The sequence below is a fragment of the Dipodomys merriami genome, unplaced genomic scaffold (assembly GCF_024711535.1).
Source record: "Dipodomys merriami isolate MVZ:Mamm:240054 unplaced genomic scaffold, mDipMer1.0.p SCAF_11, whole genome shotgun sequence".
Classification (NCBI taxonomy): domain Eukaryota; kingdom Metazoa; phylum Chordata; class Mammalia; order Rodentia; family Heteromyidae; genus Dipodomys; species Dipodomys merriami.
Window position 1 is genome coordinate 20,558,052 of NW_027202382.1, and position 17,924 is coordinate 20,575,975.

The 17,924-nt window shown below is 38.8% G+C and overlaps 1 protein-coding gene across 2 annotated transcripts; it reads right to left on the reverse strand.

Annotated features, from left to right (window-relative positions):
* Positions 1-3,539: 3,539 nt before the first annotated feature.
* Positions 3,540-15,423, reverse strand: Aldob (aldolase, fructose-bisphosphate B). 2 transcript variants are annotated; one of them, XM_070010873.1, is made up of 9 exons: positions 15,319-15,423; positions 11,732-11,853; positions 10,802-11,013; positions 9,867-9,921; positions 8,929-9,089; positions 8,019-8,102; positions 6,847-7,021; positions 6,244-6,443; positions 3,540-4,032 (listed from the first exon to the last, which is right to left on the reverse strand). In XM_070010873.1, exons 2-9 carry the CDS (start codon positions 11,841-11,843, stop codon positions 3,937-3,939), a joined length of 1,095 nt encoding a protein of 364 aa, XP_069866974.1. In that variant the 5' UTR covers positions 11,844-11,853; positions 15,319-15,423; the 3' UTR covers positions 3,540-3,936. The 2 variants fall into 2 exon arrangements, with proteins under 2 accessions (XP_069866974.1, XP_069866969.1); XM_070010868.1 differs by lacking the exon at positions 15,319-15,423 and adding an exon at positions 13,610-13,692.
* Between the last annotated feature and the right edge of the window lie 2,501 nt (positions 15,424-17,924).

A 17,924-nucleotide genomic window follows, 5' to 3' on the forward strand; every position in this document is an offset into this window, starting at 1 on the left:
AATGTTAGTATATCAACAGAAGATGCTTTAACTAATATGTGTACTGGTGGAGGTGACATGTAAAGAATTCTGACAGACTCTTGTAACTTCAGGGTTGAACTCTTGTTTACTTGATGATTCAGTAATGTAGCAGGAGGTAAGAAGGCCATGTATATTTAAGTATGCTGTATGTATTAGATTGTAGAGGTCTGAGTTTTTGAAAAATAAAAACGTACACCATTGTATATACCAGCATCCAGCTTAAGAAACATTTTGCTTAAATACTCCCCTTGTGTACTTTCCAAATACTACACAGAAACATCCTACATTTCCTCTATTTTAAGTCAGTACACAATATTTGTATATGAATGGGAGGGAAATGATTTAGGAGCATAGTTCTTAACCTTTCTTAGGTGTGCATTATGCTTCAGAAATTGTATGTGTAGCCTGGTGCAGTGGTCATGCCTGTAATCCTAGCTACTTGGGAGATGGAAATCAAGAAGCTCATAGTTTGAGGCTAACCTGGACAAAAGTTCTTAAGACCCTCATTCAATAAAAAGCAGGGTATGATGCCATTCATTTGTCATCCAGCTACATGGGATATCTGCATAGGAAGATTTTAGTCAGGGCCATTCTGGGCTTAAATGTGAGACCCTGTTTAGAAAATCAGAACAAAATGTCCTGGGGTGTGTGATTCAAAGTAGTAGAGTGCCTGCTCAAACCCCAGTACCACCAAAAAAAGCAAAAACAATTTCCATGCAAAATTATTGTCTCAAAAGTATGATGTAAAGAACCTCAGCAGCCTTACAGTAGAGTAGTTGAGAGATTATAGTGATTCAGCTGAAGTGAAGGGAATGTGTACAGACAGGTTTGAGGAGCACTTATAAATAGAATGAGTATAGTGTTAATTTGAAGAGAAAGAGAAGACAACAGGAAAGTGACCTGGACTAGTGTTGCAGAGGACAGGAAGGAAGAGCTGAAGATTTTTGGATATGGTTGTCAGGAAATCATTAAAGGATTTTTATAAGAGCAGCTTATGTGGATGAGAAGGGATCTTTCTCAGAGGGTTAGTTTCTGGAGAGGAGAGCATCAGCTGCCAAGACAGATTTTACGATAATTACGTTCAGTGTGATGCCTTTGTAAAATTTAATTGGTTAATGTTTGTTTATTATGAAATTAGGCCCTTTGCAAGTAAACAAATTATTTCTAAAATAACAGTAATGGGAGGATACAACTGTTGAATCTATGTCTTAGTTGAGAAAAGTGTCAAGAACTTGTTTTTCATTCTTTTTACTGTTTTCCAGATCTGACAAAGGAATAAATGAGATTACTTGTCTGGATATAAAGAAAGTTGTATAACATTGTGCCTGATAAATACACACAATTATTATTTGTCAAAATGAAATTTAAATTTAAAAAGAGGGCTGTAGATTGACATTAAATAAAATTGAGATCATTTTTGTCTTGGAAGATAGCTAATCAAGAGGTTGAAGACAGAAAACAGTGGGAGGAGAGCTGATTAAATTATTGGATGAGCTAATATGAATTCTAGCATTGATGTTCCTAGCATTTTGGGACCTTCCTCTTATTTAAGAAAAAAGTCAGATTTACTAGTGTCTGACTAAGGAAGGGTGAAAATTGAATTCATCTGAAGTGACTCATATTTTGCAAATAAGTAAATTCATGTTTTGTGAGGGAAAGAGGAGGACTGGGCATAGTTTCGGGGGACAGTCGGGGATTTGTGATAAAGATTTGAAGACACCAGATAAAAGAGGGGAAGGAAGGAATCAAATAAGTTTTTTTAGAGCTCAAATGACAGAGTTCGATAGTATTCAAATTCCTCTTAAGTTAATGTCTGATTTCTATCTCGTACCAGAATTTGACCTGCCAGTGCTCTAGCACTTGAGACATGCTTCCAGCCCAGCCTTTTTTTCTGATTATTTTAGCAATGAGTCTCATAGGTTTTAATGTTTGGGATGGCTCCAAACTGAGATCCTCTGGATTTCAGACACCTGAGTAGCTAGGATTATAGGTGTGAGCCCTCTGTGCTCAGCTTCATATAAAACAATTTTGGAAGTAAATTAGTGTTAAAAAGTAGATTAAGCAAATCATTAATTCGAAGATATATTTTTTTAAGCAAAGGAATCTGGCAGCAAATTGTTGGAATCCACTATCATACTCCATTTCTCCGTAATTTTGCTGAGTGACAATTTTATTGTCTTCCTAAGGGAAGATATCTACAAATCCAGGGTCTTACATCACACACCTTTCCTCATGGCTCTGTGTCCATTATAAGAGAAAGAGACCTGAATCCTATCCTCTGAGCTCTTCATTACAAGTGTGACTCTTGGCAAGTAATTTAACTGCTCTGAGCTTGGTTTTGACATATATAAAGTGAAAGTCCTTGTCTAAATAACGTAGACTTTTCTTAAATTGCTTAGATGAATATTGTTTTTAGAAAAGGAATGGCAAGCATATAAAATAAGCATCCATATGCTATAGAAGGCGCATAATGAGTAGGAATGATCTTTCTTGTGCCTTCCTCCCCAATCTTTCTCCTCAGAAGACCGCTTCTGCTTTTTTTTTTTTTTAATGGTACTGGGGTTTAAACTCAGGACCAAGCTCTTGCTAGCCAAGGGGCTCCTCTACCACCTGAGCCACACCCTCACCCTAGTTCTATCTTATGCCTTTAAAATGCTTATGCTGCCTCTGTTTACTTGTATTAATTTATTTATCTTTTAGTATATATCTTTGGTATTTAAGACAAGTTCATCTATAGTCTAACTTGCAATATTCATTTTTAATGATGTATATCCATTTCCTTTAGTACTTTATTGGTATTGGAATTTGAACTCGGCCTTGTACTTTCTAGACAGGCATTCTACAGCTAAGCCATAGCTCTAGCTCTTCCTTTATTAACCTGTCAAGTTTATGTAACATTCCTGACTCCCTTTGTTTTCCTCTACTTTTTCACTTTTTCCCAGGTTCTATCAGTTTAATCATTCTTTTTATATTGTTCAAAGTTATCTTTAAATTCCCTTTTGTAACTATGATTATCTGTAATACTTTTTCTATAGCTTAAGAAAAGTGAAAGTTTATACACTATAGTAATATGACCATTATTAGTTGCAAAACTAGGTTGCATGCTTGACTGTATAGAGGAAAGTCTTCTATTTCACCAAACCTGGGCACTTACAGAAGAATGCTCCAAGCATCAGCATCACATGTACTCTCTTACCACCTCCACAAGTTTCAACAAACCATTGTACATGATAGCTGACTTCATACCCTCCAACTTGAAATTAGACTAGTGTTCCCAAACTTGGCTGCTCAGTAGAATCACCAAGAGAATTTCTTAAAAGTCTAGTAGTTCCAAGGAGCCCATATCTAGAGTTTCTGATTTAATTGGGATAAGATTTGGCCTGAGAATCTGCTATTTCCAGTGAAGACTCAAAGTTGAGAATCCCAGCCTTTAATGCCAATCATGGCCAGTAGAGTAAAAGATAATGAAATACACTAAGTTCATTAACAAAAAAGGAAAAACGAAACCCCAATCCCACTGCTGTTGTACAGAACATTTTATTTCTTTGTCAGTTGCAACTGTTTCTATAACCTACCAAGCTATGACTTTCATAAGATGCACTTCTCCACCATGGGCTTTTGTATGTTTTACTCAAAAATTGTTATTTGGACAAAGAAATCATTTTCTTAATAAAGTCTAGTCTTTTCTTGGTTGAATACTTTGGAACATGGTGAACTGGAAATGTAAAGAAACTACTGTGTGAAATTTTGTCAGAAGCTTGACATACCTACTCATGTTTCAGTAACTGATTTGAGGTTTCTATTGCAGTTAAGTCTGATCTTTGTCTACTTGCCAGGGGTGGTTGAAGGGTTACTCCCTTTGGCCTCCCACCAAGACACTAGAAGAGCTGGAACCCAGCTGGTGGACATCAGGGCCTAGTAAGTATAAGAGGCAGTGAAAAGTGACTGGGTGGCAGCTGCACCGGAAGAGCCTGTGTGGACGTACTGTCCTTGGGCTGCCTGGCAGTTAGCCTACAAAACAAGCACAAGAAAGGACAGGGAGTTAAGGAAAACAGACCAGACTTGAACCTCTCTAGTTCTCATTTGAAACCACCTACACTTTCATTTTTCTCTCTCCTCCATGATCAGACTGCAGGCACCCCTTCCTTCCAGAATATGTTATCTCTACTTTTTAATCTGCACTTTTCTATCATTTCTTTGGCAAGCCTGATGTTTGTGTCAGTTACTGGGAAAAAACTCTTTTTAGTCCAAACCATATTGCAAAATGACTAGAAGTTAAAGCTGAGAAATTTCCCACTCATACAGTATTGAACGCTATTCTAAGAAAATACTTATTTAAAAATTTTTCCATGTTCTATCTGTCCACAAGAAGATGTAATTTTTATGTAGCTGTTACATAGTCTCATTTTATTCCCCACCTACATTCTTAGGAATGGTAAATTTATGGAAATTTTATAGTGCTAGCCAAATGCCACTCAGTGGTACCATTTCTTCTAGTTCATTGTTGCTTTTGTCTATTCTCTCCAAGATGCTCCATGACGTTAACATCTTCCATCAGTAGTTCTCAAAGAGTCTTTCATGAACTATAAGCATTGCTTAGGAACTTATTAGAAATGAACAATCTGTGGCCTCACCCCAGACTGAGTAAGAAATCAGTGGGAGAGACTGTGCAACATGCATTTTCACAAACACTGAGGTGATCAGGGGACATACTCAAGCTTGAGCACCACTGTCTTAGGTAAGAAATCCTACTTTCTTTCTCTCTGTGGATGGCCCTTCCAATCTGCACTGAGAATTATTATTCCATGTTGTGTGTCGGCCACTTGCCACCACATACATGTCCCGTGTCCTATCACCAAAGAAAAGTGCTAATCTCTAAATGGCTTACACTTTTCTAATGTACCAGAAATGGCTTTCCATCCTCCTTTGGATTCCTTTGCTTTAAAGCCTTATCTCCAAACTTTCGGTTAATTTGGATCCTGTGCTGGTACTCCTCTACAATCAATGAGCCAGAGGAAGCTATCACTAAAATTCACCACTCTTCTCCCTCCTGTAAACACTGTACTCACCTGAATGATGCCCATTTGAATCGGAATCTGAATCTCTCTTAAGGTTTTAAGAGAGTTGTGGGGAAAATTCAGGAAGGAACTAAGCTAATGGACCACAAATCCATTCTCCTTTCAGCTGCCCCTTACTTGATACTTGGCTATGTCTGGCCATAATGTCTGGTCAATTTTCTAGATGATTTCCTTCAACAACTATTTTTGCCTTCTCCACTGTCAGGATTGAAATCTTCATTTTTTTTTTATCATTCTCAGAAGGAGTAATCGGTGATCAACTGCTTTATCTCTTCATTTCTACCAAACCTATTACAATTATGCCCCATTTTCTTTCTTCTTTGCTGTCTTTTGCTCACCTTTGTCTACAACCAACCATGTCCTCCATACAGAATATTTAGTATCATGTACACCCATATCCTCAAGATTTCTGTCTTCAAGAATATCTGTCCCCTAATCTTTATTCTCTCCTTAGGCTCCTTTTTGTTGTAATTTAATCATGCCAAGCTCTTTCCTGTTTTATTAAAATTCCCAGCTTCTTGAAAGAAATGGCTGTGTCTGACTTGTTTCCCTTAGTCGTTTGTTTGGCTCACAGAAATTATTTTAAAAATAATGGTTTCTAGTTGAATAATCCATTTTTGGTGCTCATTTATCCTGATCATCTTTAGGAATCCTTTTCTGACAAAATTCTTAAACAGGAACCTTCTCTTCTCTCTCCTTTTAAAAACTGGTTTGTTGAGGATCACTGATGTGCTCCTAAACACCAATCCAAAGGCCTTTTCTCATCCTGTCATATTACTATTGTAACTCATTTCTATTTCTTCCCAGGATCTTTGGTTCATCCAATTATTAATTGCTGATTTTCATGTTCACCTTTTCTTGGTATAAGGCATTCCATGTTCATCCCTTGGTCCTTTTCTTCCTTCTGAATCACCCCTGCTGAAATTTTCCAACTGCTGTTATCAACTTGCTTAGCATGATGGATAATTCAAAACTCTTTGTAGCTCCAGTCTTCCTACAGATCTCTCATGACAAATTTTAAAATGTCCAGTAGACACTATCTGTAAAAACGTTCCTTACCTAAAGAAACCAATGCTTCTCTATGCAAGAATGTCAGGCCCACATAACAACTTGACCACATAAATAAGAGGGAGGAGCATCTTACCACAGCTCGTTTCATAAAAGCATCCTGTGTTGCCTTCTTGTTTGCAGCCTTGCCATGCCAGGCATCCAGTGCACTGGCCTGCAGGGCCCGTCCATAAGAGAAACTTAGTTTCCAGGGCTTGGGCAGAGGGCACAGGTTGATAGCATTAAGGTTGAGGGTAGCATCCTCTTCACTCATGCCACCAGACAAAAAGCAGATGCCTGGAAGGAGAAAGGCCATTCCACTGTTTTAGTCCCACCTTATGTATCCTGCCTGAGTGCCTGAGAAAGCAAACACTGAGCCTGAAAGAAATGTAGGTTTCACTTCTCTGTACTTGGTTTGCATGGGACTGCATCATAGAAGTCAGTTTGCCTTTGCTGAAGTTAGGCAAGTTAAGGAGAGAGGGCTTTAATAAATAAGGGAGGGTGGGGTGAAATGTTGAGGAGATATAAATGAGTGTGAGCCTCAGGATATTTGTCATTGTGGAGTAGGAGTGCTGGACGCTTGTTGATATGGCTGGTATCTTGTTTCAAGCACAGAAGCAGACTCCATACAAACACAAATACTTGTGGGGCTTTCAAAGGATGAGAACTGAGACCTAGAGTTAGAGAAGCAAGGTCTTACCAGGAACAGCCGCAGGAACAGTGCGGTGGAGAGCTGTGACGGTGGCCATGGCCACTTGCTGTGGTGTATATTTCTTGGTGCAGGCATGACCAGCAGTCACCATGTTGGGCTTTAGCAGGGTGCCTTCTAGGTAAACATGATGGTCATTCAGGGCCTTGTAGACGGCAGCCAGAACCTGAAGGACAAGTGATCCAAATCAGTGTATTCAGCATCAGTACCAGATGTTTTAGATGGTGGTACTTCTAAACCACAAGAATGCAAACTGAAGGAATTCCAATGTATTGTGTGACCACAGCTTTTTGGTTTATGAATCTCATTGTTTTACATTAATAGTAAATGAGGGTTTTCTTGTAGAGAATCCATAGATACATACAGTGTACTTTGAACAAGCTCAACCCCTTTATTATAATCCCTTAACCCCTCCCTTCATCTTCTCTCCTCTGTGTGTGTGTGTGTGTATAAAGCTTCTGAACCAGCCTTTATGTCTCTCCTAGTCAGTACTATAGCTATTAAACACAAGCTTACCTCTCCCCACTACCTCCACTCTAGCTTCCCCTAGAGATTCTTCCTTTAATCAGTGTACCCTCTAATGTGACTTATTTAGCTAGTTGGTGACATCTACTTTTCACTGTCATAGAAGCTGAAAGGTCATTAAAAGAACATACATTTTAGAGACTACAGTGCTTTCCTATCCCATTTCAGCTACATAATTTTGCAAGTGCAGTAATTAAACTCTGGTGGCATTATGTTTTCTCACAGTGCCTGAGGAAAAGCACTCTCCAAACCACTGTGACTAGAAAGTTAAATGTGAACAATGTAAGTTCTAGTTACATTTTCTCAAGTGAGCTCATGTCTTATTTAAAAAATTCTCAGCATATGCATAATAAAGCTGAGGTCCAAAGGAGATAATATGACTCTCTAGGTCCCACTGTGGGAAAACAGATTCTCCAACCTAAGCCTTTATATTGCAAATTCTTTTTCATAACAGCCGCATACTATATGCCCAAAAGGAGAATTGATGAGTGCCTCTCTACAAGCTCCATACTATGTAACAATTCTGAGCTAAAGGGTATTTCAAATATGACATTCTTTATATTCTGAGTAACAGCTGATTCTTAAGACAAGATTTTTTTTCAACTGGAATTTGTGCCTTTATACATAAGACCAAGTACCTTCTCAGTGACATACTGGCAGTGTTCCAAGTCGTGGCTCCCATCAGGAAGTACCTCTGGCTCAACAATAGGCACCAGCCCATTCTTAAAGAGAAAATGGAAGGAAGGAAGATAAGTGAATCCATGGTAAATGTGATCCCTTCCTTTGGAGCAGAGTCAACAGATGTAGTTGGTGTAAAATGAAGCCCTTATGGAGTTGAAGGTGGTAAAAAGAAATTGGTAAAGTGTCTAGTGAGATTTGTGGCTTAGCCCAGGAAGGACAGTAAGGACAGTAAGGATAAGGGAAAGGCTTCAGGAACAGGATAAAAATAGAACCCTTTCATTTCTGGACTTTAGAAACTATTCTAGCTACCTCAGAACCTTAATGGCAACTTTTTAGGACAGTGTGAGTTAGTTAAGGAATTTAAGCAGAATGTACAGTTCTAACTGGAAATTTCCAGGTGATTTAAACTCCAGTAACTGCAACATAGTATCCACAGAAACAAACCAAGCTTAACTTGGACCCAGAAATACTTGGTTGGAAACTTTGGTATCAAACCTTCATGCTCCAGGTAATTATGTGGATTGGGACTAGGTCAGAAATATTATCTTCTAGCTCTGGACATTATGGAAGGTATTCAAGCAAGCAAAAGCCTGATCATCTTTAAGACTTGACTTAAGGATTTGGACAGAGGGAAGCAGTTGATGGCATTGGTTTTGCACCCACCACTTAGTGAGTCTCTAATTGGCTTGTGTAACCAAATGTTTCCCTGTATACTTGATTATAGCAAAAGTGATAGAACAAAACTGGCACCAGAATATACTAGTGAGGGAAGAGATGAGATTTGAGAGGTTATGGTAAAATTGAAAAGTTCTAAAGAAAGCTTCAGTCTGCTGTTTGTTTGCCCAAGGGAAAAGCAGATTCCCATACCTGCTGACAGATGCTGGCATAACGTGCCAAGGCATTGGCATTTTCCTGGATAGCAAGGCTGGAGGGGCACTGATCATCTATCCTCAACACAGCACGCCACTTTCCAAAGTCAACACCCTCTTTCTTGTACTGAGCACAGCGTTCTGAGAGACCATCAAGTCCTGCAAATCACAAAAGGCAGAAAAATGTCCTTATACTCCAATATCTGGTTCATGAGGGGCCTATGAAGAAGTGAAGTTCTCTCTTAACTTTCAATCCCAAACCTTGAGAATTAACAACATCTAAGCATGTAAGTGTCAAGCATAATACTGGGCCCAAAACTTAATAATTATGGCTTTGATGTACATAATGGATACTCAATATGTAGGATAGAGGGAATTCATAATAAACTCATTTACAGATGAGGAAAATGAGGTACACAGTGATTAAGGGAATTTACCATGAAGTTTTTTCAGCTAATGAGTGACCACTAGAATTCAAATTCTGCTTAGCTAAACCAATGTTAGGGATAATATTGGTCTACCTGTTAATAAATTACTTTGCAAAATTATTTGGCATGTAATGGAATGAGGATTCAATTTCAAATGTTTGAGCCCAAAACTTGGTAGGCCTTCCTCTCTACTGCTGCTGGATTGTTCTTTTAAAATTGTTCCCAGTACAGAGTTTCTTCTCTGAGAGGTACTGTGATACACACTTTATGTACATTGTGTATAGTCCTACAACAATTCTGCAAAGTAGATATTGTTATCCTATTTTAAGGTGAGTGGCTCAATGTCACATTATCATTCTATCGAGATGCTGGGACTGAAAACTAGTTGTGAGTGGCTCTAAAAACACTGCAATCTTTGTATTTTTAAAAACTTGTCCCCCCCCTTTTTTTATTAGCTTTCATTTCTAAACATATGGGGGTGACTCATAAGAGTAGGCAATATCCTTACCTTGAATGGTAGTTTCTTTATTTGTTCCTGCAAGGGGAGCGCCTCCTTGGTCTAACTGTGGGTACAAATAATTAACAAGAAATTAGTAGAGTTCATGTATCAGTAAAACACAAGGAGGGCTCCGGGTGACCCCCTTGCTTTCACAAACCAAGGAGTGAATTGGTGATCACTGAGGGTTGCAGTTCAGTGCACAACAGAATGAATGTTTCCTGGAAGGAGCAGTGTAGGAATGTCAATTCTGGCATTTTCTGCATACTCACTCCTGCCAGGCATTGTGGTCTGACAAGAGGGAAGTAAAGAAAATAAGGGTCCAGCCTCTACTCTCAAAACAGCAGAAGACCTTGAACTGAAGAGTTGGATAGTCTTGACTGTGTACAAAGTTATATTATGCCATGAGGTTCTGTTTTTACTTCTCTCTAAAATAAAGATAATAACCAAGTCTACTTCCACAGGTTGTGCTGAAGATGGAATGAGTGTTTGGAATTGTAAATTATGTCAGCACTGGTTTTCACCAGAGAAGTTCATAGAGAAACAGAAGACGTAGTTAAAAGAAGAGCAAATGCTTCTACTAAAAGGAGCTGCTCTTAAGTGAACAGTTATGTGATAGGAACTATTTTGAAAACATAATTCACTATTGTAAGAACTTCATAAGGAAGATACAAATACTCCTATTTTAATAAGAGGTACAGATGTAAAAAGATGAAGTATTTTGTAGAAAACCTGAATGAAAGATGAACACATACAAAAAAAAAACAAGAAAGATGAACACATTGGAAGGAAAGTCTAAGAGATAATCTGGTTCTCCATGGAAAGATGAGGATGGAAAAGAGTGAGAAATTAGACACTAAGAACCTTGGGTGTGGGCCCTATCCTGGCCACCATTCTGGCCTGTGCCTGGGAGGAAGCCAGGGTGAAGTATGGGTGAAAAATTTCACCTTGATGCCCACAACAATTCCCTTCTCCTTCAGGATGTTTCTGAACAGCTTCCCCTGGCTGTCCTTCTGGTAGAGGGTCTCGTGGAAGAGAATCACGCCCCCAATGCTCTTGTTGATGGAATTGTCCACAGTGAAGAGGATTTCTCGGAACTGCCGGCGGTTCTCTTCCGTGTTTTCTACCTTGATCCTCTGCAGCCGGTTTCCCATGGTGCCTAAAGGATAAGAGTTGGGAGAGTTGGGGTGGTAAAGGCAGCGTTAAGAAATAAGCCAGGACTTTCCTGTGACCTTAGTCCCTATTCTCACCAGGATGGAAAGCAAGACTCTCTTTTTTAATTTAAATGTTCATAGCTTCTGACTTTTTTTTTTTTTCTCAGGGTACAAACCTGTCATGATGAATTGGAAATGTACTGCTGCACATATAGGGACCAGGACAGAAGCTACCATTGGATCCAGATGCATATGGAAGCCCCTCAGGCCCCAGCCCTCCCCTGATCTAGTTCTCAGTCTCACTGGATGAACATGCAGTGGAAGGAAGGATGCAGGCTCTTGACTCTAGTATGTATCATTTCAGGACGGTCTGTGCAAACTTGCCACAGCACTGCCTGTGCCAGCATGGGATTCCCGCAGTCATATTCTGCCCCACTTCAGGATATAGACGTTCCCTGAACTCCTTGATTGGTCTTTAAACTAAATTCTCATTGACTTCATCCAGGTTTGAGTTCCTGGCCTTCCTACTGACTGAATTCAAATGACCTCTCTCTCCTTGGAGTCTCTTCCCCTATGGTTTTCTTAACTCTGTCTGCTAGACATATGGGACTCATTGAGTCTTGTTTCCACTCATGTGTACGTGAATCTTTACTTCCTCCAAGAGGAAGAATGCTTATCAGAAAATGAGAGAACGCTGTTGTATGACCTGTTTCCCACACTCACCTACAGATTCATCGGCAGCCAAGATGCCCTTTCCATTAGCAACAATGCGCTGAGCAATTTCTGAGAGCTCCTTCTTCTGGTCTGGGGTGAGGGCTGGAAATCGGTGAGCCATGGTGACAGGTCTGGAAAAGAATGCACGAGGGTCATTCATGGAAAATTGGTGACCGTGATGCTTCTGGCTCATTTTCATAGATGGATCAACAAATAAGTTTGTTGTTTTACTTCACTTGAGTAGCTGCAAGTAGTCACCATGGATAAAGGCCAGATGACCAGTGTTCATGGTGATTCTAAATAGAATGCTTTCGAGGACATTTTGGAGATCACTAAGATCACTAAGACCACTAAAATCTAACAAAGAAAGACAACTTCAATGATGGACCAGCTCTCTGTTCTGTGGATTTTTGTTGTCAAGGGATGCCCTGACTGGCTAAAGAACAGGACAGTGAGGCCTCTAGCCTCCTAACTATCCCCCACTTGGTTCTAGCCTGCACTTCCAGCAGATTATTTTTCCAGGAAACAGTTTGAGTGTAGAAACCCACACATGGCCTTGAAGTTAACGCCTTTTACTTTAGGCTAGAGAGACTGAGGCACAAGCCTCCTTCACTCAACCCTCGGAGTGAGATTTGTTGATTAAGACCAGGGAAGATTTTTACTAAATGCTTCAGAGCCTGGAGGTTCTTCTGGCGATAGAGGCTGCTAACACTGTATGATAATCTCGGTTGCAGTGACTTTAAGCTTTGCTGCTTTAGCAAGGAGAGACTGCGGCTCAAGATTCCAAACCGGCATGAGACAGTGATACCCACTTAGTCCTGTCTTTTATGACAAACCCACTTGTTCACATTTTCTGCATATCTTCAGGGCAGGCTTCTAATACCTGGCCCTTGATAGAAAGAGTCAATGTCTACTGAATAATTCTCAAGAAGGTAAAACTGATGACCTTGTACTTGCTACTCTCTACTTCAAGAGGAGATTATGTTTTAGCCAAAGGAATGGAACCATAATGCTTTCACAGGAGGACAAAGAAAAACTAGTAAGAATCAGTTTCTAGAGAAGATGATCTTTCAAGGCTCTGTTATATCCCAGACACTGGCAGATGGGATTTGCCCTGTTTATAAATTAACTTGTTATTATAGTCAGAGATCTTTAGCTTGGGGCGTGGACCTCCTGTTTTCAACCAGACAAAATCCAATTTGAGAGTATTGACTTCAAACCAAAGTACAAATTTTCCCTCTCAGTACATCCATTTGCACAAAGGTCAAAATGATTTTTTTTTAAGTTTCCTCGACTAAGCAAAGGAAAAAATAGCTATTTCCAAGGTTTCTATCTATTTGACATGCACCATGTAATTTATTCCTTACAATAATCTTAGAAAATAGTTAAATACTTTTGTCCTCTCATTTAACTGACTAGAAGAGAAAATAAGAGAGTTTAAATTGTCTGACCAAGGGCTGGGAAGGTGGCTCAGTGGTAGAGCACTTGCCCTTCATGCATGAGGCCCTGGGTTCGATTCCTCAGCACCATATAAACACAAGGAAAAAAAGCCGGAATTGGCGCTGTGGCTCAAGTGGTAAAGCGCTAGCCTTGAGCTGGAGAACTGAGGGACAGTGCTCAGGCCCAGAGTTCAGGCCCCACGACCGGACCCCCCAAAAAATAATAATAAAATAAAATAAATTATCTGCTCAAGAACTGATAGTAATAAGGTCCACAGTTGGGATAAGGGGTGATGGTGATGCTTTCTATTCAAGGGAAAGCGTGGGGTTAGTGAAAGAAATTGACCAGAAAGCCCCTCAAGCTGTGAGTCATTGTAACACAGACATGAACAATTTGTAACATCTATTGCATCTACATAGAGATTTATTGTTATTAAGTCAGACCAACCTGTGTTCAAAGACCAGCTCTTCCTCCCATAAGTGTAACCATGGGCAAGTCAAGTAACTTTGCTGCATCTTAGTGTACCATGAACCAGATGGTGACAATATTTACTCTGGTTGTCTTATGAATAAGTAACTCACATGTAACCTGTGAACGTCCTGAACACCAGAGCAACTCAAAATGTACTTGTTGAATTTGCACGAGAGGCATGAAGATGTCTTATGAAATACAAAATGTAGTTATTATATGTGCATGGAAAAAATCATAATAAATCCCTTTGTATAATTAACATATGCTAATAAAAACAAATGAAAATAACAATGGCAACAAAGACCCCAAATGCAAATTTTTTTCCAATTTGTTTTCCAATTTTGTTTTTTCCAATTTTTTTTTCCAATTTGTTAAAAAAAAAACTCACCTAAAGATTTCAATGTTTCTATTACTGATCTGTTTTCTTTATCTGGGTATGCTGACTCAGAATAACAGAGAAAAGTCAAATGCATTCTGTTTGCAGTAAGTTAAATTTTACAGAGGGACTAAAGGTCTGTACCACATCAGCACAAATACTGTCCCTCTGTTAATCATAAAACAGGGTCATAGGCCAATGTTCACCACTTGGAGAAAGGAGGCCAGCCTGGAAAGGAAATTGATTGGCCTGAGTTTTACTTCCCTAAATCTGTAATCACTAAAGTCTCTAGTCAACTATTTTTAAAGTGTATTGAGAAGTTGTTCACATTATATTATTAAATGAAAAAAAGGAAAAAAGTTTTAGAGACCTATGCAATGCATACAATCAATCACCCTGTTTTTAACTAAGAAATAAAAAAGATATACTTGTATACTGTTTGAACATCTACATAGGCCATCCGTAATCAGTCTTGGTTTACTTCTGGGGTATAAGATAAGATGAGGAAACCCTCACATTTCACTTCATTCATTCTAGATTTCTTACTGAGCACATATCTGTCTATAGATACAGATAGATAGATAGATAGATAGATAGATAGATAGATAGATAGATAGATAGATAGATAGATATACACATGTGATATATATATATATATCTGTATATATGAGAGGTAATCTACATACACAAATTAGGACAATGTTATATGAATAGTAAAGATAGAATTATAAGTGACCTTAGAGTCTACTACTTTAGGCATGAGTAAACTGAGACCCAGAAAGATAATATCCAATGTCTTTTCTAAGTTATGATTAAGTTATTTGGACAGTATATGTAATCCTAGCAGCCAGAATGCTGAGGAAGGAGGACCAATTCGAGGCCAGCCTGGTCTATTTAGCAAGTTCAAGGCCAACTTGGGATACAAAATGAGACCCTGTCTCAAAAACTAAAACAAAACCAAACCAAGATAAAATTGAAAACACACACACACACACACACACACACACACACACACACACACACACACACACACACACACACACACACACACACACACACACACACACACGTTATTTTTCTTAGAATAAAGACTTGGAACTGTTTCACACAGGTAAACAGGAAGTGGCAATCAAGCCAGAGTATTTTTTCACCTTCAAGAAAGGTGTGAATGAGTAGTTCTGCTTACTAGACACCAAGATTTCCCTAAAAACAAAGGCAAACAAACCTTCTCTTGTCCAGGCTTAACCCTATCATTACCCTCACGTTCACTGGAGCTGCCTAGGCTTCCAAAGGAACTTTCTTTACTTACAGTCTGAGGGAGCAGAGTCCTCTTAGGTATTAGAAGCTGTCAGTGAAGTGGTAGCTGCTACATGGACGGGTCTCTGGGAACACATGGTTTTTATAGAGGTCTCATCCCAGTCCTTTTTTTTTTTTAAGTTTTGCCCTTCCCTCTTTATCTTAGACCAACCAATAGGGAGGTATTAATTCAATATCTCGATTGGCTAATAAGCAACCAATTCGTAATACCCATGCTCACATGCACTATGCTTGATAGACTGTTAAAGCCACAAAAGACATTCTTAGATTATTCAGTTCCTAATTCAGACCTTACATTTTTCATGAGTGAGGAAATTTAGGCACTGAATTGTGAGATTCTGCCTATGAATCAGTTAACAAATAACTGAACTCCAATGTCCATCAAGGGGTATTGAGAAAAATGTTAGCTTCGGTTTTATAATCAATAAACACATGACCTTGGTCAAGGCCTTTTGTTTATTTTAACTTTATTTATTTAATTAGTTTATTTTGTTTATTTTGCTCTGAACCTTGATTTCCTCTTCTGTCAAGAAGCTCTTCATAGGAGCACTGAGTTTATAAAATGCCTGTATACAATAGCCATCCAAGAATCATTTCCAAATAAGGCAAGCAACACTATATTTTCATTAAACATTTTCAAAGCTTCATGAGTAGTCTGTTCCAACTATTTTTCTGTAATATGTACTTAAAATGGAACATTCTTTTGATGAAAGAAATGCAAAGAAAGTTGTACCTTTTTTGGGGTGGGAAGTAAAAAATCAAATCCAAGCATCTTATTTTGAAAATTCAGGTTTTCCCTCTCCTCTCAGTCTTCAATGTTTTTTATGCCAGAAGCCACTGTCACTTGTACTATTGTCATTCTACTTCAGCCTTTATACTCTTGTCTTCAAAGTTGCTAAAAACTAGAATTAAACACAAAGTAAGTAAGCCACCAGGACCCCCAAATACAGCACCAAGTATGGTTTCATTATACATATTTTCATCTCTGATCAAACTCTAAACTAATTCAAGAGAATGTAGTTAAGAAGATTAAATGCTTCCTGAAACATTCAATGAGGTAAGAAGGAGAACTCTAAAAAAATGGAATGACCATAATTGCAGAAAAATAAAAAACTCTGGAGCATATTCCTTTTACACAAAATGGACAGCAAGACCAAAAAAAAGTGCCTGAATACTAACTTTATAATCTATTGTTGGAAAAGTTAAACTTCAATGAAGAGTGGAAATGCAATGAATTAGTTTTCCAAATTAAAAGCAAAGTTCAAATGGCTTCTAAAAGTTCTAAGATAGACAATGAATGTCATTATTGAAGAAAATATAATCACTTAATGTTTAAAATTTTCGTTCATGAGGCCTGGGAAGTTTTTCCCAAGGTCTATCTCAGACATGTCAGAGGGCCACCCAGGTATAGTTACTATCAGTCCATAGACTCCATTTGCAACCCTCATGATAGGTACATTCTTTGGTTCTCTCATCTCTACTTGGTGCTCAGACAAGCATCCAGTACTTGATTCGACAAAGTGACTTGATCAGAAGATAGAAGGTTTCATCTGGGATGATTTTTGTTAGAAGAAAATGGAGGAAGAAATGGTAGATGGCGATAAAATAATGCAGAGTGAAGACAGTGATGATCTGGGTGGGATGAAGCTGGGATGGTTAGAACCACAGCTAAGACATTCCACCTGGCCACGAATGTTGCTAGCTCTCATTACTCTTGCTATAACAATGACAGTAATATTAAGAGCTAAAGGAACTTTGGTTCACTGGAAAAGTAACTTGTTTATATGTAGTCAAAGCACGGGTACATGCAGTCTGTTGGTGATCTAACACAGTCTTGCTTCCAGTCTGATGACCACAGATAGCATAGATGAAGTCTTTTCCTATCCCCTCTCTCAGCAGTGTATAACCTTGGACATTAAACCTGCATTAGTCAGAAAGATTTGACTTCGGTTGGCAGACCTAACTATTCCTGGGCATGCTGGGCAGGCATCATTTCACGTGAACAGCAGTCTGGGCAGGCATGTGAGCGGTACAGCAGTGTGCCTGCTACTGAGCAGAGCCACCTCCTGCTGCTCCTGTGGCATTTGCCACCCCCACAGCTTCATGTACAACTGAAACTCAAAGTCCAGAAAAGTTCAGAAGGGCTAATGACTTACTGGACCTTAGAGAAAGGGCAACTGCTGACCAAAACAGGCCACATGCAGGGTTGTTGAGGTGTGTTTTTTTTTCTTTTTAATTTCATTTTGTTGTTGCTTGCTTGATTGTTTTTTATTGTATTATTTTGTCGTTTTGGACTTTGGTGAGGAAATCACTGGAAGAATTTTGTTCTTCTTGTTATTTTAAGTCTCATAAACCTTAAAATGTTCAAAATTGAGTTTTACAATATTTAGAAAGAGCATGAGACTTTGAGGCTGGGATGTGTTTTGAATTCATGGGGTCAGATTTTCCCCTCAACTGTTAAATAAGCGAGTAATGCCTTCATTAGGAAGTGGCTATGAAATATGAATGTAATAATGTGACTTAGAATTAAATAGCTGGATCAGACTGTGCAAATGTGATTTAGAGGCACCCATTAACAGGCAATATTATATCATCCAT